Here is a 23446-nt window from a genome sequence, read left to right as displayed (position 1 = left end):
AGGTATAATGTTTACCATGTTGTTCACCATCTTAGTCTAGCATGTCAGCATGCTAGCATTTGCTAATTAGCACTAAACACAAAGTACAGCTGAGGCTGATGGGAATGTCAGTTTTGCAGATATTTCGTCAGAAACCAAAGTATTAACAAGTTATAATTTTGACCTGGTGAAGATACTAGATGGAAAGTGAAGGGGTGACAATCTGTACCAAATGTCATCGCAATCCATCCAATAGTTGTTGTGACATTTCACTCAATATAACATGTCAACCTCATGGTGGTGTTTGAATTGAAAAGTCAGGTGATCACTAAAGTCATTAGGCTTCATACTCTTGGAACCATGAACCTGAATGCTGAATGTGTTTGTGTTAGATCGAAACATTGCTCAATTAAATTTGCTAGGAGCTACTACTACAATGTGGGGATCTCTTTTTTCAGATTTTTACAACCATGAATGTGTGCCAGTGAAGTATATGTTGAGGTATTTCACTGTATAAGGGAAAACCTTGACCTGCTGGTGGCGCTTGATGACAAGTCAGGGAATCACCAAAGTCAGTAGGATTCCTCCTCTGGCAACTGTGAACGTTTGTATAAATTTTCATAGTGATCAATCCAATGTTTGAGATATTTCATTTTGGAGCACAGTTGTGGACTGACCAACGTTACCATCACTAGAACAAGGAATGAGTAGAAAGAACAGCTGAGAGATCAGTTTGGTGTGCATAAACATTTAAAATATTTGACTCAATCTTCTAGCAAACAGCATGTTGACATGTTGCCAGAATACTTCCAGCGTGTAAGTGTGTGTGTATGTGTTTGTTTGATGAAGGCAGTTCCCATGTTGAGGTGTAACCCCAGAAGTAAAAAGCCACCCTGTTAGTGCGAAGTGACTGAAGGGACTGATTCATTCAGCTGCTGTAAAGTTTCTGTTCGTTTTCATAAGCATTCAGATACCTCCCCCAAACACTCTCACACACATGAAGTACATTAAATGTACACACTTCCTGGCCACACTGGCAACATGTTTTGAAAGTCATTCTAGTTTGTGAGTGACTTCTCACATAACTTCATAAATGAAACAGCTCTTTGTCTGTACTCACTCTCCATATTGGTTTGGAATGAAATAAAGTGAAATAATATAGTTTTTCATTCAGAGGTCTTGTAAAGAAGTCCTCATTCAGATCAAATAAAACCATGTTCATAGATGCGGCCAGTGATGCAGTGGCTGTCAGCAAAAAAGAGCCCACCTAGCGGCCCCTAGAGGTGCGATGTTCACAGTTATATGATAGAGAATTTAAATAAAATGTATGTCTGCCATCTATAAAGCCATGTTGATAGCATAGCTAAAAAGAAAAGAGCATCATATGTCTGCTGTATGACTGTCATTTTTTATTTGAAATTTGAACTACCATTTAAATTCAAAATTTCTAGTTTCAGCACAACAGGACGTGTCTTGTAATCCAGAGAAGGGTATCAAAAATTGACTGCTTGACTGACCCATGGCATGCTCTGTTGCCCTATCAGTAAACTAGGCTATCGTTCTCTTCGCTAATACAAAATGGTGGAAACTAGTGACACCACACCATCTCAGAATGGTTTAGTGTCATGCTTACTAAAATGAGCACCATTGATAGACAAATCATGGCTAAAGGTAAGGCTGTTTGCTGTTGTTTTTTGTTTTTTAAATGCACCTGTCTTAGATGATTGTTAGCTTGGCAGCAGAGGCACAGTAAATAAACCCCTTACAACATAGCATAGAGGTAGGCCAAGTAGGTTGTGTACAAATGAATTTGAACAAATCACATGTTAGTTCAAATTAGTTCAAACTTTTTTGAAAAAGTGACAAGAAATAGACAAAACAACATCCAATTTCTGAGATCTGTGCACCACCTGACATAAGGGGGATTGTACGAGGAGAAGGCTGACCACTTAGCATTTATCATGCTTAAGCATTTTAGTCCTTTAATGAAAACACTGATGCTCTGGCCCAATTAATTCCTGAAAATGTATTTCCCCCTTTTTAAGTGAACATACAGTACTGTGAATATTCAGGATATTGACAAAGATAGCATGAGGAAAAAGTCAATGCAGTCATTGATATATATGGGATCAGGCTGTATTTGGTATGAATGGAAGGATTGTGTCAAAAACAGAAAGCATGTTTAATGACTTAGGAAAATTCCAGTGTCCTGTGATGCCCAGAGATGCAAATCTATCAGCAGATGAAGAAACAAATCCTCTTGCATTGTGGGTTGACCATCAAAAAGGCTGAACAAGCCTGTAAACATAATTTTCTTTTAATGTATGTGTCCTTTTTCAACTTTCAAGTTTCAACTTACACAGACCGCACAGAAAAACAATATGAACACAGAGGAAATTTCCACTGCTTAAAGAAAAAAGCGGATGTCAGTGAAGACACATATGCTGATACTACTCACCCTTGACAGACAGACCTGATGTTTGAGTTTTGAAACATATTTTTTAGAAATTGAGCTGTCTGATCTGAAATGAGTTGGAATTTGCATGGAAAACATAGAACAAAAAGACAGAGTGAAAGCAAAACTCTCAAGTCTCTCACTTTAGAAGAAATCTCTTTGGTCTTCAGTCTTTACACTGTAGATGATGGAAAGAATGAACATGATCTACATTTAGCATAAAAAGGACACAAATGTCCAAAGTTAAGAGAATAGTGTCCTGTAGTAAAACTTTACTATTACACAAACATGATTTGGCACCTTTACAATATATAAAAGTAACCATATAAAACTTCTTTAAACCACTGAATGAAACTACGACCCACTGGTGATTGTAAACTGAGAATTGGACCAGAATGTACAGTAATAAGTTAATCATTTGACACTGCTCAACAGCACCAAAAGTACAACTGCATGTCACATATTCAGAAATGTTGAGATTGTCTGTTCTGGTAAATCATAGCTGCTTCACAAAATACAGCTGGAGCAGATGATTGTACTGTTCATGGCTGATGAGAGTTGATAAGGACTGGTCTTTGAGCTGAAGGATAACCACTTAAGCTGTCTCAGTCTGTGCCCTGAACACATTCACACCATTACAACCAATTTCAATTTGTGTGACAGGAGAACGTATCATATTCTCTGCATTTCTTGTTCGTTGGTAACTTTCGGCGGCAGTCTCTGTCATTATATAGACACTTTTAAAGGACAGGTTCAGATTTTTCAAATCTATCTTGATACAGTACTCACACGCCCATATGTACAGTATGTCAAAAGAGTTTTGGGTTGCTCATCATTCCTCCTTCTGCTAATTCAACCCTTTTCCCGTCAGCAGCAGCAACAAGCTGTACTGTTGAAAGACTCTTTTAAACTGTCAGTCGGATAAAAACTGGTATCAGGGTACCAACGATGACATACAGACTGAACTCTTTGTCCCTGCTCTCCTTTGAAAGAGAACTGACTGAATCATTGGACTGTAATGAAATAATTTCAGTGTTCAACACCAAACCCCCATTGTCTCCTGTTGTAATCATCAAAAGTAAGCTGATTTACTATTTCGGACTGTTGTAGCCTATTGCCCATTGCAATATTATTGTTTATTGGGTATAGTTTTTGTTGGGTGTACAATTGGATCTTATGCTGATATTGCTGCTTCTGCTGTGTGTGTGTGTGTGTGTGTGTGTGTGTGTGTGTGTGTGTGTGTGTCTGTGTGCGTGTGTGCGTGTATGCATGTGTGTGGTTTATGTGGCTGCCATGCCAGTCATTTTTAATGTTACTGAGCATGTTGGTGCTGGTGTACCTCTATCCATATGCTTATATTAATGATGCTGTTGCATCTGCCAGCTGTGTGTGTGTGTGTGTGTGTGTGTGTCCGCGACCGCCATGCCAGGCTATGCAATGCTATTAATGTTCGTCTTTTTTGACTGTTTTTGCAGTCCATGTTTATTGTTCACAAGCGGTCAATGTACCAACTGTACAGACATTAGCTGTAGCTGGCTAGGAATCCATGCACAAACAGTGTGTGTGTAGGATGTATGTGTGTGTTTGTGTGTCAGCTCTGACTAATCTCAGAACTCACAAAGATCTTTTTGTTATTTCGCTTTCTCTCTTCTTTATACTTTAATAAAATAGAATCATAAGGCGCCAGGATTTAGCACACTTCTATACTCAAGTTAAAAATGTTTCAATTTGCTCAGACGTGTCTTCGCCTTGATTTGTGCAGCAAAGAGCAAATTTCCATCTGTTTACGCCCAGTTGCATCTTTCCACTGACTTTTTATGCAAATGCACCACTTCTAAGATTCCCTTCGCTTAGCTGTGCTTTGACTAATCTGAGAAAATTGCCCTGCTTTTTTATTTATTTTTATTTATTTTCACTCCCATCACATTTCATCCCATCTCATCTATATTAAAATGAAGGACACAAAAAATGTACCAACTATTAAATGAGAACTTTGTCTCCTTAGTCTCATTGTGTACCTTATCTTGCTTTACATTCTTTAAAAGCACCTTCCTGCACCCTTTTATCACAGTTTTACAGCTAACCTGCACCCATAAACTACCTAATGTTCTTCTGAGCATGTCACTATTACATGTATATGAAGACTTTACAACCTGGATCAGTTCCATTTGGTTTGGTTTTTCAATGTGAAGCACCGTTGAGCATGATATAAATGGGAGAGCTGTATGGATCCACATATCTTCAAGTCTTCCCCCAACTGGATCAGATTGCTGCTGCTCAGATTTCAGATTCACACCTTTTTTAGCACCGGTGATAAAGATGTGACCGGGTTCCTGGTGCACAGCTCATCACTCTAGCAGTTCACAGGGTCACTAGAGACCTTGCTAGAGTCACACTGCAATGAAACCTGGGGCGAATGCCCTACCAGTCCTTCTGGTAGCAGGTTTATGCCTCAGCATATGGCAGGTGATACTGCTCTTCCCTCTTGTTACACCGTTTGGCTACAATTGCCAGGTAGAGCACCAGCAGAATGAGCCAGTAGCAGGCATAGAGTATCGTCCCTGCTATCAATAATGCTTTCTCTGTCTCACTAAATGGCTCCTGTGTTTCACAATAGATTGTATATGCCACACCTCCAAGCAGCACCATAGTCCACACTGTGACAGGCACAGCACCAATCAAGTTGACCACGATCTTCCTGCGTCCTGAAGTGCCCCATCCAGCCTTGTTGATGGTGAGCAAGGCGAATATTTTGGCAGGGAGCAAACTGGACATGTAGAGCAGAGAGTAGAGTGACATGAAGATCATGACCAGGCTGCCACGCAGGAAACAGGCGTAAGTAGCCTTCACCATCCCAACCAGCTGCACCGTCAACAAGAAGAGCAGGATGTTCCACAGCCTTCCACGGTAGAAGAGATGGATGACTGTGGCAACCAAGAAGAAGGGGAAGAAGCCAGTGACCACGGACTCATAGGTCATCCAGAGGCTGTGCTTATGGAACCACAGGGCGTTGTAGAGCCACTCACGGAAGTAAGACTTGCTCCATCGAGTCTGCTGGTTGAGCCAACGCAGGTATTGGGTTGGCGTCTCAGTCTGGCACTGCGATCGCGCTGTGTATTTCGTCTTGTAGCCGAAGCTGAGCACCCTGTTGGTCAGGTGGCGGTCATCGCCAAAGCTGCACTTGGAGCCTAGGAAGGTCTGGTGGTACCAGGGTTCCAGGAAGCGCTGGAGCAAGGAGTTCCTGTACATCCCCAGAGGGCCGCTGATACACTGGACACATCCGAAGTAAGACTGGCAGGCGCGCTCAATATTGAATGCCATCCAGTAGCGCACACTGCTGAGGAAAGAAATCCACGAGTCATACTTGTTGAGGATCTGGAGGACAGAAAGTGTGGAGAAATGATTCAGAAAGTCAAGAAAGGAATAAAAGGGTTCATTGAACTTTACAGGCATGTTGCAGTCAGCTTTTTGATCACTTTTGGTGGCCCAAGAGTTGACTAGTTGACTCTCAGACAAAATATTATAGTCTTGGTCCTTCCTTAAGTTGTTACAACTGAAAAGTAAAGTTTTTACCTGTACATCTCCACCAACCCCTCCAACCATTGGATCTTCCTCAAGGATCTTCAGCATTTCAATGGTACATGCTGGGTCTAGAACTGTGTCTGAGTCACACACCTAAAATATGACATGACAAATACACAGGTGCAATAATGATGAGGTTCACACACAAGCCCCCATACTCATATGTATAACTGCTGGTCAAACTCAGCTGCAGGTGTTGTACAACACTCAGTAGTATTAATGCTAAAGTCCATGAGAGAAATGAGAGACTGCTGACAGAGATCCCAGCTGGTTCATTGTAATCGCACAGCTCTGGGTTAGCTGTGGATGTGATCTTTGACCCAGAGTAAGGGCAACAGAGGGCATGCAATAGCTGGCTATCAGTTTTTTGTCCAATGTGGGTCCATTGGGTTTGGAAGACAAATAAGCAACCTCTTTATACTATAAACAGTCCGATATAGATTTATAATTGACATGACTGACTATTATGTGTTCTGTGGGCACCCATAGATACACATTTACCTTGTGGTACCTTATAAGCACAAGGATATCCAAATTAAGTGTTACTGGTATTTCTACTATTAAAAAAGTTGGACTTTCCGAAGACAGTATTAGCATTCACAAGCAAGGTTCAGTTTCCTGTTTAAAATCTATTTCATTCGGAGGAATGTGGACATCTGTATGCGCCAACACAGAAGCAGTGCAGATATCAAATCAGTAATACAGCTGATTTAAATGATAATTGCTTAGAGCGTGCAGATGAATATAAATAAGCATCCACTGATGGCTTTGTGAAATTTTGGCTACTGCCTCACAGCACCCCTATCATCACACTTTTAATGGTGTTTTTGTTTTTTTATTTTTGTGTGAGGCCTGCTGCCAAAATGATCTGTTAACTTAATAGAAGCTGCCATGTTCTATGAGAGAGAGTGGCTGCACTGGAGATGGGCTCCTGAATACATCTCAAACTTGGACCTAAAAAGTGTGACATTTTGCAAAATAATCTTCAAATAATCTTCAGAAAAGACTCTGAAGAAGACGTAACAGTTTTAATCAGCAAGAACAGAAGAGAAAATTTCATCTTTGGATATTTTTTAAATCAAAACAACTACCTTGCTGTCAACTGGTAACTTCTACCTGCCACTGTTACCAACATTCTGAAGGAGAATCTCCACTGAGGAAGCTCACAGAAGAGTTATTTAATGAAGACAAGAGAAATTAAGGGGTCCTTGTTGATGGTATTCTTTCTCTCTCTCTCCATGAACTGGTGTGATTGCAGCGCCACCAACATTTGTGGCAGCCTCTCCTAGTTTCGACTTTGTAGTGTCTTAGTCCATGTCTACGTCTACATTTGTGTCATTGTGTGGAGTGCAAGGGAAATATGTCTATGATCGTCAGTTTCTTTTGGACATTCGTAACAAAGACTTTTGCTATGAGAAATGGCTAGGAGCTAAATTGGCCGAGCGCGCATGGTCTGCTACGCTCAGCGGACACAAAGGAGACCATGGCCTTGCCTGGAGCTGCGCCAGAGAGGAAACATCAAAAGCGGTACAACAGGACGTGGAAGCGGGGCAAGCGCAGAGAAGTGCAAGCTAGGCTAACTGTTAACCCATACAAACCAGCAGTTCCAACAATCACGTTGCCTAATGTTTTCTGATGTTCTCTGGACAGCAAAATGGATTATATAACTCCTTCATCAGTGCTGGTCACTCGTTGACATGCAAGAGCTGTCTACATCGAACTGAGAGATACTTTTCTCTCTAAATGCACTTTAATGCACTGTGCTGCTAACTTCTCGTTCTTCTTATGTTTTTCTCTTGGGAATTATATGTTTTTATCATTTTTCTAAAGGGAATTTTTAGATATACAGAATATCTTTATCCTTTCTGTTGTTGTTTCACTGCTAGGCTGGGAGGAACAGCATTTTGTTCTTTTGTGTATGCAAATACACAAGAAAATGACAATAAATTAAATAAGTAAGTCAAAGTGAAAAGGACATGATGCTTTTCCAGAAGCAGCTACAAACAACACAGTACCAAAAGTTATACCTCAGTGACAAGAAAACAAGCTTTTATCCAAGCAGTACAACATCAAAGAACAATAAATGGACAATGTTAAGACAAGACATGATAGGTGTGTTGGTCCAACTGTATGTCTTCACAGTGGGTCACATTTTAAAAGTGAGTGTGGGTATTTCTTCATCCTTTAAGTGCCAATTTCTTTTTTGCCCTGCATTGCAGATTCTATTGCTTTTATGGAGGAAGATAGGAGCCACATGAAAAATAAATGTAATAGTGCATATTTGTAGCATACAATTTCTAACTTAAGTCTTTTTGTTTCTGTTTTAATACTAAGAATTCAAGAAAAAAAAATTGAAAAAAATTCTCAAGAAGCCAAGTCATTTCAGCAAGTGTCTCATAACCTCATGTTAACGCTCAACATACAATTCCCTCTAGCGGTCGTGGTAATTATGGGAGCAAATGGATGGAATCAGGTGGAGTTATTATAGAGAGACAAAGTCCTCATAGTGAGGAGGTTGGGGTGGATGGGTGAGTCAAAAGAACATTGGACTTTAATCATGGATCTATTAACAATGCTGGCTACAGCGCTACTACTCAGCTTTGCTGCCACTCAGTGGCCATTCTTGGTACTGCAAAAAAGGCATTTTCTCAATAGACCACTATTATAAAATAGATGATTGTAAAACTGTTGACCTGACACAAGGTCAATCAGTACTCTTTGTGTTGTGAATTTCTGAATGTTTTTTATTTGCCTAGAAAAGCTATTTTTATGTGCATGATATCATCCCAATGTTAAGTCTATGGGCTGAGCAAGAACACAGGATTTCATTTTATTTTGGCTTTCATTCAAGTAAATGAGTCCAGTATCCAGTTCTTACTTTCAATATAGAGGTGCATGTAAATAATTAACTGTGCAAGGCCCTTACCTGCACATAATCCACACTGTCCCCTAGTGCTTTAAAGGCAGTGTACATCACCTCCCTCTTCCCTCCCCACTCCTGCATGATGCAGGAGTAGCGGCAGCCTCTGACCAGCCGAGTCACTCGTGCTGCCTCCTCCATGTGCACTGTGCTCCTCCCTCCGACTCCGACACCTCCTTCTCCGCTTCCATCACTGTGGTAGTTTCCCTTCCACACCATACTTCCAGCCTGGTCAGCCCCACCCATCACCTCCTGGAAAATGTCCATCATGTAGCGGTCTTCAGGCCGGTTCCCGTCCACCACCAGCACCACCTTCAGGCCAGGGAAGGAGATTCGGCGAATGCTACGCAGGCACTTCCTCAAGTAGTCTGGGTCCTCCTGGTAGGCGGCTATGCAGAGGGCCACAGAGCGACGGAGATGCTGTGGCCGGGAGGGGCTCCTCATCCGCCGATGCTCCAAGAAGGCAAAAAGGCTCTGGAGGAAAAGGTGGAGGGAGAGGAAGGCACCATAGAGGCCGAAGGAGAGGTGGTGCTGCTCAGTGTGGATGAACTGATAACCTTTACATGAACACAAGAATACAGAGAGAGCAAGTAAAAAACATGACTTTCAATAGTTTTGATCCTCAAGTATTTTGCTCTGTGTATGATATCGTTTTTGTCATGCAACATAGAGAATAAATGAATATAATTAACAAGTTTACCTGTGACATAGGCCAGCAGGATGGTGAAGAGGACCACCGCAGCAAAAAGGGTGGTGACCACGATGTTCAGCGCATTCCTGCAGCGAGAGGGCATCTGGAGGTGGAGGAGGATGTGAGGCAGCGAGGATCCCAACAGATGTCAAGGTGAGAATCAAAAAGTAAGAGGAGACAGGATCAGAGAGAAGTTGAGGGGGAAGATAGGAATAGAGCGAGGGAGGGGAAAGAGTTTTATAGAGGGTGAGCAGAGGGAGAAGACAAGGTAGGGAGGAGAGGAGAAAATTATAGTTGCAAGGGGATACACTATGTACAAATGAACTTTCACCGGATATTCACAGCAATGTCACTGAGTAAGACACATGTATTGCATATAATTTGCTTCTTACATGCATACATGGACACACACACACGTGAGGAATCTGAGCATGCTGTACAGTACATGAAAGGGGCAGTATCAACACATGTCTGCTTATACATGTCAGGTGAGACAGGGAGCAGGGCCTCTGGACAGAGAGAGCTTGTAACTCCTCATTAGTTGACCCAAGTGCCATTTCCTGTTTTTTCTTTAAAACCTTTCATCGGTCACCATCAGCTGAACACACACCCGCAGCAGTCACTGACATCATGGTGCAGGAAACATGGAAGGTGTAAGTCAAAGGAAAATACTAGCCTACTGTAGTAGTGGGCTGCTACAACAGCTATCATTATTGCTGCTGCTGCTGCTGCTGCTGCTAATACTTCTACCACCAATAGTACCAGTACTATTGTTGCTGCTATTACTAGTACTGCTACTTTCACTGGTACAATCGCTACTGTTTCTACTACTGCTGCAACTACAACTGCTAGTAGTAGTAATGGTACTAGTAATACCATTTTTATTAGCACTGTTGCTACCACCACTACTACTGCTGCAACTACAGCTTATACTAGTACTATTGCGGCTATTAGTACCACTAATACAACTAATACTAATACTAGTAGTACAACTAGTGCTATTGCTGCTTTTACTACTACTCCTAGTAAAGGTACCACTAGTGTTTCTAGCAATATTGCTGTTACCAATAGGCTACAACCTTTTGCGCTATTTTACCAATACCACAACTGTTACTATGACTACTATTCACACATGCATGCTATTGCTACTAGTACTTTTGCTACAAGTGCTACTGCTTTTACAGTACCAGTACTATTGCTGCCACCACTACTACCATTGCTGCTGCTATTAGCACAAGTACTACTGCCACAATAATAATAGTACTCAGGTTGCTGCTACCACTACTACCACTACTACTACTGTTGTCATATAGCCCAGTGGTTCTCAAACTTTTTCACATCAAGAAACCCCATACTGACACAAACTAGACCATGGACCCCCATTTGATAAGATTTTGTCCCAGGGTCCTCCATCTGATAAGATTTTTGCTTTTAGATGTTTTATTACAGAAAGTATATGAAACCCATGACCAAAATAGTCACACATTCTCTCATTGTGTGTGATAGATGGAATTATAGTGAAAATAAATGATTTCCCTTTTTGCTGAGGACCCCCTGGAACTCCCTCCAGGACCACTGGGGGTCCCTTGACCCCACTTTGAGAACCACTGATATAGCCTACTGCTACTCTAACTAGTGGTGACAGAGACTATAACTAAAAATAAAACTATTACTACAGCTATCACTACTATTGATGCTACTCCTACTATTGCTACTACTCACATGGATATTATTGCTACAACTCACATTATTGCTGCACTCACTACCGCTGACACTGGTGCTGCTACTACAGTAGGTGTAGTGCTGATATCTTGTCAAAGAGCTTGGCCCAGATTAAACATGCATTCAATCACTCTAAGTGAAAGAACTTACAGTTCAATACCTCCTGCCCTCCTGTTCTCCCCTCCTTCATCTTCCTCCCCCCTTTCTCTCCCCTCAGCACCCCTCCCATCAGTCCTTCTGGCGCTCCCTTCTTCCCTCTCTGCAGGTTAATAGCTCTAATTAAAAGGCCAGCCGGGGTTTGGCCAATGCTTGGGACCAGTCGAAATGGAGGAACAATTCTGTCCTTTCATTCATGAAATTACCTCCTGGCCCCCCTCCCAGCCCACACCCCACCTGGCCAGGTCCATGCAGGAGAGACAGAGAGACTGATATTTATATCATTACATTCAGCTCTGTGGGACACTCATGCACAGAAAGATTTAACAGGCTTGCTGAGTGGACGTACAGATTTACATGCTGGCAATGAATCACACTAACTCCACAGATGTACACTCTACTCAGGAGACACTGTCTATTGGATATTCAGGCACTGACAGAGAGGGGAATTTTGTAGATAGAGGTTTTGGAACACACACAATACATTTTCCCTCTCAGGCATTGTTTTGGTGTGTCATCACTGTCATTTAGAGGTTCTTTTGAATAATCTCAAAACCGCAACTTTCCATCGACAGTTTTCCTAATTTCTCTCCCTGTTCTCTCCTCTTTCTATTTTGTATTTCTTTTGCACTGACTTATTCAGAATAGGAGCATCAGTCAAAATGATGACAAATCCAACACATAAAGTATGTAAAACCTAATATGTTCAAGAGGTTTAGTGCAATCTTAAAGAATGGGTTTATCCAAATTACAGTTTTAACATTCTAAATGATCTGGTTTATTAATCCAGTTTTCTGCGATATCTGTCTCTGAGAGCTCTGCTTAAACCCTAATACAATGGAGGTGAATGGAATTTCATTTGTGGTGCTAAAAGCATTGAAAATTGTATTAAGGATTTAACAGCAATATCTCTTTCCACAAACAGTGTCCCGGTTTTTCTGGATAGTCTACACAGCACACTGTCTACAGCTATCATTTGGACCAGTTGTTTGGTAGAAAGTAGTTCCAATAAAAATAAAAATCTTAAAACCAAAATTATCTACATGGATAGATACCACTAGAGGTAATAAATAATTAAGAAAGTGCTTTTTTTGTAATTTAGGAGAACTCACTCTTTAACCATTATTGAATGCCACAGATGACAGTAGATGAGTGACAAATTATATGACCCTTCCCTCTAAGGGGACAAGTGGACCCAAACCATGCCAGCAAAATGCCCCCCACAGCATAACAGAGCCACCAGATCCCCTCACTGTAGGGGTCAAACATTCAGACCTGGACCAGTTTTTCCTTTAATTTTGTCAGCTGACTGTATATTGCACTGTATGTTCATTAGGGATATAAATTCCTTGTTTGTCACAGAGCAAAGAGTTTCTCCTCAATATGCGATCCATAGTGGATTAAACCAGCAGACAGAGGCAGCATGGCCCCGGGGCCACAGGCCAGATAACAAGCAGACAGTAACAAGTGCTGTTTGATTAGAGGGCCACAGTCACCAGAGGGGTTTTGTCAGGCCGGGAGCTGGGATTAGTGAAGGGACTGGGGGGGACAGGTGCAATTAGCCCCCAGGTTACATCTGCCTGCCTATCCTGACTCCAGCCCAGCTGTTTTCTGGGATGAAAGTTGGATACTCAAATTTTACCAGTGACCGCCATGCACAACAATGACATTAAACATGAAAAGGAAGGACTTTCTTCTGAGCAGCAGAATCAATCATAATTCAATAAGAAGTAGAAAATTCCAACTATAGGCACAAGTCAGCCTGCTCCAAGGTTTGTGAGTAACAGCAGTGACACCAGTATCTAGAGGCAAGTTTCTACCTGAACACAAATTCACAGAAGCCAAATCCCATGAAATAACACATCATCAAAATTGTGAAAGATAAAAGATTAAGAATTACATCATCACCTTCGTCATCCCACACACAAAAAATCTTCAGTAGTAATTGCTTTTCTTCTAGAAAAGAAAGTCACTTTTTTGTAGTAAATGTTAAAAAGACATATCTGACAGTCGTGTGGTTCTTACAGCGTGTAAAACCTGAAGTTGTGGCTTTATATTTTACCCACATATCCAGAGGGATTTTTCTACACAAGCCCGTCTACATGTGGTCCAGGTCTATGTCCATATCTTGATGAGGATCCGTGTTTGTTAGAAAAATTGTCCTGGAACACTGGGTCATCATTTTACAAATAATCCAGGATGCAGAGAATTCCAAACTTCCAAATGAACCACAAATCAAAGAAAGAAAAAGAAAAAAGTGTTTCCTCCCAAATGATTCCAGCGCTGATCAGTATCTCCAGGAACGAACCACATTAACTCAAGTCAGAAGTAATATTCCCAGGTTTCTCTCAGGAGTGGCAGTGCCAGATGGGAAGGAGTTCCTGCATCCAGGTGATGAGACTGAATGGGCTGGGAGTTCAGGTGAGGAGGTGGGGAGGTGTTACTGAATGATGATGCTTTTGGCCCTGGGATAGGGGACTTTTACACAGCTTGTGGAGGAAGAGGGGGAGCAAGAAAGGTGTTTGGAAAGAGAGTATTGGGTGGAAATTGAAAACAAGGGAGGGAAGTCAGAAAACTGGAACTGTTAACATACTCTCTATACTGTGTTATGTGTTACCTCTCATTTACAATAATGCAAATGTTCAATAGTATCAAACAGGCCAAAGTGGAGTTCAACATTTGAGTTCAGTTGCTCTGAGGAGAAAAATTCACTGGTTAAATTTAACCTCAGTGGGCGAGCTAAAGAACCACTGATTTGAGGACACAAGTTAGGGAAGAACTAATATGATCAGAATTTGAAGCCAGTCACCAAGGGTGGAATTCCTCTACACTCTGGGTTTGGAACAAAATGTTTTTTGGGGGTAAATCTGTTTAAGAGCACGCTGCTGAATGAACAATCAGTTACTGAACCTTTATTCATGACGTCAGCAGTGTCTGTTTCCATCAAAAACATGTTTTTCTTCTTGTTCCCTCAGTTGGATGTTGTTCTCTTCTCTGTGCAGAATGATGCATGCGCATTTGTTTTCACATTCATCAGCTGAAGGAGAATTGAATATTAAATACATTTTCCATTTCATCTTTTAACTCTTCCTCGACCGTAAACAACAAAATCATTTGTGTGTAACTGGCATCCAGTTTGTTCCTTCATTGTGATGTTGTTCTCCTCACTGTGCAGTTTGTTTCTACATTCGTCTGCTGAAGGAGGAAAGTTTCTCTGTGCTCACCTTAAATCTCAGTTTAACACGTGAGTCTCCAAGAATGATTTGTGACATCACAACTAGTTTGGAGCCAATCTCGGTCCATTATTCAACATAACACAAGTGTGATTTGAAAACTTCAGTACATATACACTGAGAATGGACTAGATGGTGAAGTAGGAGACATCTTGTGTCTAGCAGGAAAACTTTTGAATTGATCAATATTTGAATTATCATAGATTCTGACTTTTCAATGAGGTAGAAGGAGTAGATGAAATATCAAGAATTTCAAGGTAATTGAACTTTTTTTTATGGAAAAATTATATTAGACACAAATTATTATTCCAAGCTGAGTTTTTTATGTCACAAAACATTCAACGACTCTTGCTCCCTTCATACAACCTGAAAGGATTCAATAAAGAATGGTTTATAATGATTTTACATGGACCATTTAGCTGACACATTAAATTCTCCAAAACAGTGGTATTAAAATAACTTAAATCTCTCAAATAGCAATTTTCGCCTTAAATTGTATGACAGTACAACATTTGCTTGAACAATACTTGTCTGCACAATAGAAGTTAAAAACCTCTCTGTTTTTTTGTTTTTTTTTACTGTAGCTGTAGTGTTTGGTTTAATATAAAATAATGTGTGTGTGAGTGTACTTTTTACTTATACAGGTGTGAAAAACTAGCTTTTCATTCAGAAACATTTGTTATCCCTCCCTACAAGTAAACCCTGTAGGAGGGCAGTGCTGGAGATCAGACAGCAGGGAGGGAGGGAGAGGCATGGTTAGTGGAGCAGAGAAGCATTCAGGAAGTGGGGTTGGTGAATACAGTATAGTGTCTGAGGTGCCCAGGAGAACGCACTGAAGAGAGGACAGGCTCGACATGTTCATTGTCGGTGCATGAACAAACTTGAATATGTTATCGGCCGTCAGATCCTCACAGCCCCACACTTCCTGCTAATGTGAGTCATGATATCATCGATAAGATGAGTCAAGATCAGCTGAGCAGGGCTTCAACACAAACACATTCATAAAACACACTCAAGAGACCCGTATAACCCGTTTTGATATGAAGAGATATGATAAACAGCACTGTTGTTCCGACCCAGTGATGAGGAATACAAAGACTTCAAGATTTCAGTGTTTTCTGCCACTAGAGGGCTCTCTCAGTGCCTCCACTCAGATTTCTCCAGTGAATGTAGCACAAAATCCTCTTTTACAGACCTCACTACATAATGAAGGAAGTGATGTAGCTGGGGAAAACCTAATAAAGTACTCACAGCTGAGGAGATGTGTGTGTGTGTGTGTGTGTGTGTGTGTGTGTGTGTGTGTGTGTGTGTGTGTGTGTGTGTGTGTGTGTAAGAGGGATGGAAGTTGTCACAGGATGACCATTCATGCAAAAAAGTAATGCCTCAATTGTATTTCAGGCCATGTCATTTCACACTACCTGCTATTAACATAGACTAAATGCAGCGTTTGGCCCTCCATTCATATGTTGTGGGGAATAGCTGAGGTCAACAATATTTTAATATGTGATATAGAGTTTAATGTTTTTCAGACCTGATCTTGATATGCATCATGAGTCCTTCTCATTGCAATAATATAATTTGGCCTGCCTACATTTTGATCCAGAATTAATGAAACAGATTTGCTGTAGATATCCATGATTCCCAGAGGAGGAGTCCTGATGATTTTATTTACCCTAGCACAAGTATTCTGTATTCACACTCTCAGAACAAAATCTTAGGACAGGTTCACAATTTTTCAAGTCTGTCTTAAAACAATAGTCTTGAGCCCAAAGGAACACTGAAACATGTTTTTCTTGCTGTAATCATTTCTCCTGTTCATACTGACCATTAGAAGATGCACTTACAATGTAAGTGATGGGGGACAAAATCCACAGTCCTCCTCCTGTGTTAGAATGTATTTAAAAGTTTATCTGAAGCTAATTTGAAGCTTCCATGTCCAAATGAGTCAAATCAAGTAGATATCTTTCAACGTTACAGTCTTTTTAGTGCCAAAGTTCCTCTTTTTGTTACTATACTTCCACCGCAGCTCAACAGGGAAACACTGTCTGAGGAAACACAAAGAGGGAATTTGATGCTAAAAAGACTGTAAATGTGTCAGATATCCACTTGATATGACTAACTCAGACTGATGAAGCCTCATATAAGCTTCACATCAACTTTTAAAAGCTTTTTGCTCAAAATGACTGTGTGGGCACACTGTGGATTTTGTCCTCCATCACTTACATTGAAAACACATTTGAAGGGGATCTTTTAATAGCCAGTATGAACAGGACGAATGATTACAGCGAGGAAAACCTCTTTCATTTTTCATATGGACACCTGACTGTTGTTTTAAGACAGACATCAAAAATTGTGAACCCATCCTTTAACTTAACACACAGTGCAGACAGGTTTTTAAAGCAACAGTATGTAACTTTTGCTGAGCAGTGGCCCCTGTGGCCTCAAGTGGCAAGTACAGGGTAATGGCACACTCCATCGTTCTTCATTTCCTAACATTTTCATGGGTTAATTGCTTTCAAGCTGCATTAAATTAGCAGAGGTCAGAACTCCAAAACAAGTTAAAAATTGCAAATGTTTGATGTTTATTATAACCTTGTAAAGTAGCTAAAAATGGTTAATGAATTGGCAAGCTATTGCTTGTTGACACATCTAGAGGATATGGGGCAACATTAGCATTCATTCAGAGTTGTATTTGTGTCCACCTGATGAATGTAAGTCCAATATTCACTCTCCTTTTAGATCTATTCCAGTCTCCACCAACTCCTAAGAAAAATAAGTGGCTGTTTAAATGCTCCACTACGTTCACTTGCTAGTTGTTCACTTTGTCTGCTGTTTAGTGCTTAGCATATAATTCTGTGTGAATTAGTCACTACATGCAACCCCTTTCACATTACACTTAGTCATTTGACCCACTGTACATTTAAAAATATTGATTAATGCAGCTTTAAAGACATCATCAGACTGAGAATGAAAAAAACAGTTTTGTAACCACTGAAATATTTATCTGTGAAATGTACAGTAGAACAAGTAGAAAAAAGTCATAAAGTCGACAAACTGACCAAATAAAGTCAGTTACACATCAATATCTATCTAAAGTTTGATAGCATTAGCTAACATTAGCCACTATAAGATAGTGGTCATACCAGACCTATTAGGCCTGTAGCAGCAAAACCCTTGAAAGAATTGAGTGTATAAAGGGTATGTTTATTACTTATGAATTCACCTTTTCATTTGTAAGGGAAAGACTGTATTATTTCTTACTTCTAAGCTTAAACAATCTGTTTTAATCTTGTTTTTAGTTCTGTTTTTTTCTCATGCTACCCATCACTGGAAGTTATCATTTATCCATCTTTCTGACTGGATCAAAGTATGTTTTGTGGTTAGCAGGTCTACTTCACCTTAGGTCTCACTGTATACCAGTAGTCTGTCAAATAACAGGCTTTGTATAAAAGGCACCAGACCAGACAGGTTGAGTATGGCAGTGATGCCATGGAAAATCAAACAGTCAAGCGTTTTCTTTGGAGACGCCAGCAGCCTTCAAACAGCCACTCTGAGGCGTTCTTGTCAACTGTTTCCTAACGGTCACTGTCTGCCTCCACGGGGGAAAAAAGCAGCACGTGTAGTACATGCCAGGAGGCAACACACACACACACACACACACACACACACATACACACACACACACACACACACACACACACACACACACACAGTGATAATGTACAGGGAACATAGACTATTCTTTTGTCATTACTGAGCATTTTTACAACTTTTCCCAGCAGTTCTGGACCTTCTTTCCTCCTGTTGAAGTGTTCAGTCAACTAATTCACTCATACACACACTCACAGTGTCAGGCAGAAAAAAATATTTTCTCTACCTCACATTGCAAACACACTCACCACACAGGCCTGAACACACTCAACTCTTTGTCCTGCATTTTCTAAGTAAGCTTTAATGTTGCTTACTCCATTTTTTCTAAAACTCTCATTTCAGTTTCTGCTCCCCTTGAACACATTTGCTCTCACTTGTGAATACTTTTATTCATTCTCTTTTCTCAAACCTTCACAACTGTATACCAAACATGAGGCATTACTCTAATTTAAAGCTAATTCTAGTTTTAATCTTAATCCTAAACCCCAGTTGAAATGCAAAAGTGAAGACCAACAAAAGAGGGATTTATCTTATCTTTCCGTCTTAGTGGGGGTCAATTTACATCATAAGGACACAATGTAGTCTATTAGTGTCGAACATATAACAATATCCTTACCTTCCTGATCCAGTGGACCCTCCGTTTTCGTCTCCCCCTCAAGAATCCCCCCAGATCTATGTCCTCCTGGTCCGTCCGTCCAGCTGGGACGTCCAGCCCTCTCCTCTCCTCAGCACAGCACTCTCCTTGTTCTGTCCCCCTCCTTCCACCAGCTCACACTACATCTTTATTCCAGCTTGGTCGCTTAATTCAGGAGATCCCACATCCAAAAATACAGCAGGCAGCTTAAACCACCACCCTCCACTACTTCTGTGAGCCAGCCTCCCCGCTGCCTGCTCCTCCTCCTCCTCCTCCTCCCTCTATCTCCCAGGACTGTCCCAGGGCATGAAGCCCCCTCCCAGCTCAGATGTGATCAGAGGTGCTCAGCTGGTAACTGATGCTGTTGTCTTACATCTGTAGATTACAGGTTGGGGGTGGCATCTGTTCTGGTCTCTGTCTCTGGTGATTTCCATCCCGGCACTGGACCTTCATCTCCTTTCCGCCACGCATGAGCTACCTGGGGCCAAAGTGATGGTGATGGTCATGATGAAGGTTGAAGGCCAGAGTGAGGAGCTTGATCTTGGCCCCGTCCTCAAGTCTGATTCCTCGTTTGCGCCCTCTCCAGGTTTCCTCCACCCCTCTCTGTCTGCTGCCGTTCTGTGCTGCAGTATCAGCCCATCTCTGCGTCCTCTGTTTGCAGCAGAGCTTAAATCCTCCTTTCCCTCTCTCCTCCTCTGTCACACTGTCCCGCCTGGCTGGCTGGCTGGCAGACCGACACTGCTGAGCTTCTCCTCCCTAGTTCCTCTCTCTGGCTTCTTTAACCCCCCTCCTCTTGCTCTCCTTGCCTCTCTCCCCTGCCTCCCTCCCTGGACACCCCAGCTATAGCTCCCTATCTCTCTGCAATGCAGCCAGCAGCCTCCAACAAGCGTGGGGACTGTTTGACCGGAGCCCCCTCTCCTCTCCACCTCTCCGCCTGACTCAAAGCATCCTTTATGGGCTTATTTATCTACCCTCCCTCCCTCTCCCTCTCCTCTCCTGCTCTGAGGCTGAGCTGCAGACATCCTGTAGGTTCCACGGCCACGGCCGAGCTGGCAGCCTGTCATAAACTGCAGCACGCCTCAGAGAATCGATAGATGGCTGCCAAAGCCCCTCTAACACATTTCATTACAGTCAGGTAATACATACAATGCAATTCCACTCAACCACCCTGCATTCATACTCTCTCTCACACTCCTCTCTTCATTTTCATCTCTGGCTCGCTGACTGTGACACATGGTAAGCTATAGTAATTACTGTAATAGACCTCTCATGGCTTCAGCAGCCAGAGACCGGCACTTTAGCACTCTCTCCCTCCCTCTCAGTGGGAAAACAGAGTAAAACCAACTGTAGATAGCTGTATGTGAGACAGACTACCACAGTGAACTGAACAAAAAGGGTTCAAACACTCAGAGCCACTCACTGCCAAATGAGGTTGAAAAATGAAGGGAATTGGTACCTTAAAGGAATAATTCAATATTACAGTTTCATAAAGTTGGGGGTCTTGCCAGAGACAGATTAAAAAAAGGAATGTTCAAATTAAAGCATTAGAGGAGGAGATATCTTGACATTAAGTCCATAGAATGGGACAGATCCAAAAATGCTGGATTCTACATTCCCCATACTGAAAACTTATAGCTAATAAGCTAATAGCTAATTTTGTTTGACCCTACCTGACAATAAATGCCAAACTCTTTCAAAAGTTTGTAGTCTCCAACCCTACATTTACTGATGACACAATAAGAGTAATTCTCTCAGCTTCATGTGTAAAATTGGTGGAGCACTAATGGTATGCCGAAGTTTTCTTAAGACCCTTTGGTTTCAGATTGGTTTAATGTTATCAACTTAAATATAAGGGTTGGTTCAACCAAACCACCTTGAATATTGCTCTGTTGTTTGGTCCATAGCCAATTAGAAGGTTATACAAAGGCCTCTTTTTGCTAAAAACAGTGCAGCTAGATTAGCTTTGCAATGTCCATGTCACATTAGCATGAGCCAAATGCATTCCAAACTAGCCTTGTTAGCCATAAAGACCAAACTTCATCTTAGTATCCTGTTGTTGATCAGGCAAACCAGTTTCTTTGGTGAACTCTAATTATTTTTGGCTTCAAGTCCATCCTGCGAGCTTTCTTTCAGCTATCTACTGTCTATAGCCTAATAAAGGTTTAAAAATGCCCCCAAAATACTTTAAAGGACCAGTGTGTAGGATTTAGTGGTGTCCAGTGGTGAGGTTTCAGATTGCAACTAACTGAATAACCCCTCGCCCTCTCCCTCCCCTTCCAAGCATGTAGGAGAACCTACGCTGTCCATGAAATTCGTGAAAAACGCAAAAGGCTCTCTCTAGAGCCAGTGTTTGGTTTGTCCATTCTGGGCTACTGTAGAAACATGGTGGTGCAACATTGCGGCCTCCTTGATAGGGGACCCTTCCCTATGTAGATATAAAGGGCTCATTCTAAGGTAACAAAATGACAATGATTCTTATTTTCAGGTGATTATACACTAATTAAAACATACTTATACTTAAAGACTGCTCTGCTAGATTCCACTAAAGTCTACACACAGGACCTTTAAAAACACACACTGGTCAGAATCTCCTGCATATAAGACAGGTGAGGTATCTCTTCCCAAATTTTTGGAATGTTCTATACAGAGCCTACAGAGAACCCGTCTCTTATCCTTCTTCTTCCTCTGGTTATGTGCAAATTTAGCCTCAACATGATTTGTGTTTTGTTTTTTGCAGTTTTTTAAATTCACTATGTTATCATGTTATTTTTTCCTTTTATAACTGTTAATGTCAAGATTTATGGACCCCAGAAGACCAGCAACCTTATCAGCAGAAGCTAATGGATATCCTATGAAAAATAAAAAGGAACATTTTTTGAATGGTTTGAGCATTTCAGATAAAATTAAATTGCTGCGTTCTGTTAGTGTGAAGGCAGATATCTGAAATGGATATCTCAAATTTTGTGCAAATAAAACCAAAGCTTTTATCATAGTTACTTACTACTAGAGGTAAGTGTGAAAATATGTTTATCTGTTTAAACAGACCCTTAAAGTTAGATTTCCCTTTTGATTTTTATAGTTATAGAATACTGAGGATGTGAAGTGGGACAAAATAGCATTTGGATCCCAAGACTGAAACAGTCGCTGTGTTTGTCTGTTCCCGTTTCCAACAACCTTGACTCAAGTGGCTTGTAAAATCTCAACATTAACAAATCCCTTGATCTGATTTAAAAAAACAACAGCAAAAAAAACCAACCCAGTTTGGATCAGAATCAAGTTTTGTACCTTGAAGTTAAACTACATTTCTGTCATTAACTCTTCATGCTGCCTCCCATGTTGAGTAGTAGTCTATTGTGTGGTTTAGCATGCTAGCAGGAGACCCCAACTGTTCCAAAGTCGGAATGACCTTGATCAAAATGCTGAGTGGATTAAAATCTCTGATCCAATTTAACATTGGCATTTCATTTATCATTTTTTCTTAAACTCTTTATTAATGGCAGAAAACAAGGTTGATGGTAAAAACAATATGGCTTAGAGAACAATTTCATATCCTATTAAAAGACAATGGCAGCTAATTCAAACAGACCTTTGTCTTGCCCAGAGGCACAACCAGCCTCTTGACCTTGACTGTAATGAGTATTCTGCAGGCAGAATGAGGCTCCTACTGTGAAGTGTGAGTTGCTGAAAGGCAAAAATGCTTTGCTAGGGACTTCATCCAGTGTCTCCTGGGATTTGAACGTGGACCTATTTCGCTGCCTCCTTTTGACTTTCTGTACAAAAATTAATTGTATAAATAAAACATCTGAGGCAGACATAACACATCTATACTGTGCATCTAAAGTGAGCTCCGTTGTTAGTGTTTGATATTTTGGCTCTGAAGGGTTCATGTGGAAAAGCTGACTTCTTTATCAAGGATAATCCAAACCAGGTCAAACACTTCCAGTGCCTGGAGATACAGTAACAGATGATGGGACTAGTGACAAAACACCTTTCAGTTGATATTTGTCACTTAAAGCTTAATTAACAGATTTTTGGGGAAGTTTGGGAAATCTACAAGAAGATAAAACACATCTGACATATGACCTTAAAGTTACGGTGAACATCTTGGCAAACAGTTACCGATTTACACATCCAGCAGATACAGAGCATACTCAAGTTTTTAGAGATGTGAGGATGCTAATGAGCATTAAACCAACATCAGAGAGTGAATGTTTAAAGCTTCTGGTTTTAGTGTCTTTCGATTCAAAGAGTTGCAACTGCACAGCTAAAATGTGTTTGTAAGACTGATTTAGTTTTCCATTTATAGCATGTGCCAGGACCTTGACCAAAATAACTCTACAATGCCTCATTCTTAAAAAATGAATCTCAAATTGAAAACTCTGAACAACAACTATACTGTGAGCATCCACTGAGAGTAACAGGA

At 41.0% G+C, this 23446-nt stretch overlaps 1 protein-coding gene across 1 annotated transcript; it reads right to left on the bottom strand.

Moving 5' to 3' along the window:
* Window positions 1–1458: 1458 nt before the first annotated feature.
* has3 (hyaluronan synthase 3) lies at window positions 1459–19753 on the bottom strand. Its single transcript, XM_044357588.1, has 5 exons — window positions 19006–19753; window positions 9637–9730; window positions 8943–9493; window positions 6008–6109; window positions 1459–5809 (listed from the first exon to the last, which is right to left on the bottom strand). The coding sequence occupies exons 2-5, from the start codon at window positions 9728–9730 to the stop codon at window positions 4880–4882; spliced, it is 1677 nt and encodes a 558-aa protein (XP_044213523.1). The 5' UTR covers window positions 19006–19753; the 3' UTR covers window positions 1459–4879.
* Between the last annotated feature and the right edge of the window lie 3693 nt (window positions 19754–23446).

This window comes from Thunnus albacares, chromosome 7 (genome assembly GCF_914725855.1).
Source record: "Thunnus albacares chromosome 7, fThuAlb1.1, whole genome shotgun sequence".
NCBI classification, from domain to species: domain Eukaryota; kingdom Metazoa; phylum Chordata; class Actinopteri; order Scombriformes; family Scombridae; genus Thunnus; species Thunnus albacares.
Note: the sequence above shows the minus strand (reverse complement) of the source record. Positions and strands in the feature narration are given on the sequence as shown.

Excerpts from the sequence above, each read along its gene's own strand:
- has3 (XM_044357588.1), bottom strand. The coding sequence starts at position 9,730 with ATGCCCTCTCGCTGCAGGAATGCGCTGAACATCGTGGTCACCACCCTT. Across the intron at positions 9,494-9,636 it reads CCTGCTGGCCTATGTCACAG|GTTATCAGTTCATCCACACT; the intron begins GTAAACTTGTTA and ends GTTCATGTAAAG. Across the intron at positions 5,810-6,007 it reads GGGTTGGTGGAGATGTACAG|ATCCTCAACAAGTATGACTC; the intron begins GTAAAAACTTTA and ends TCTGTCCTCCAG.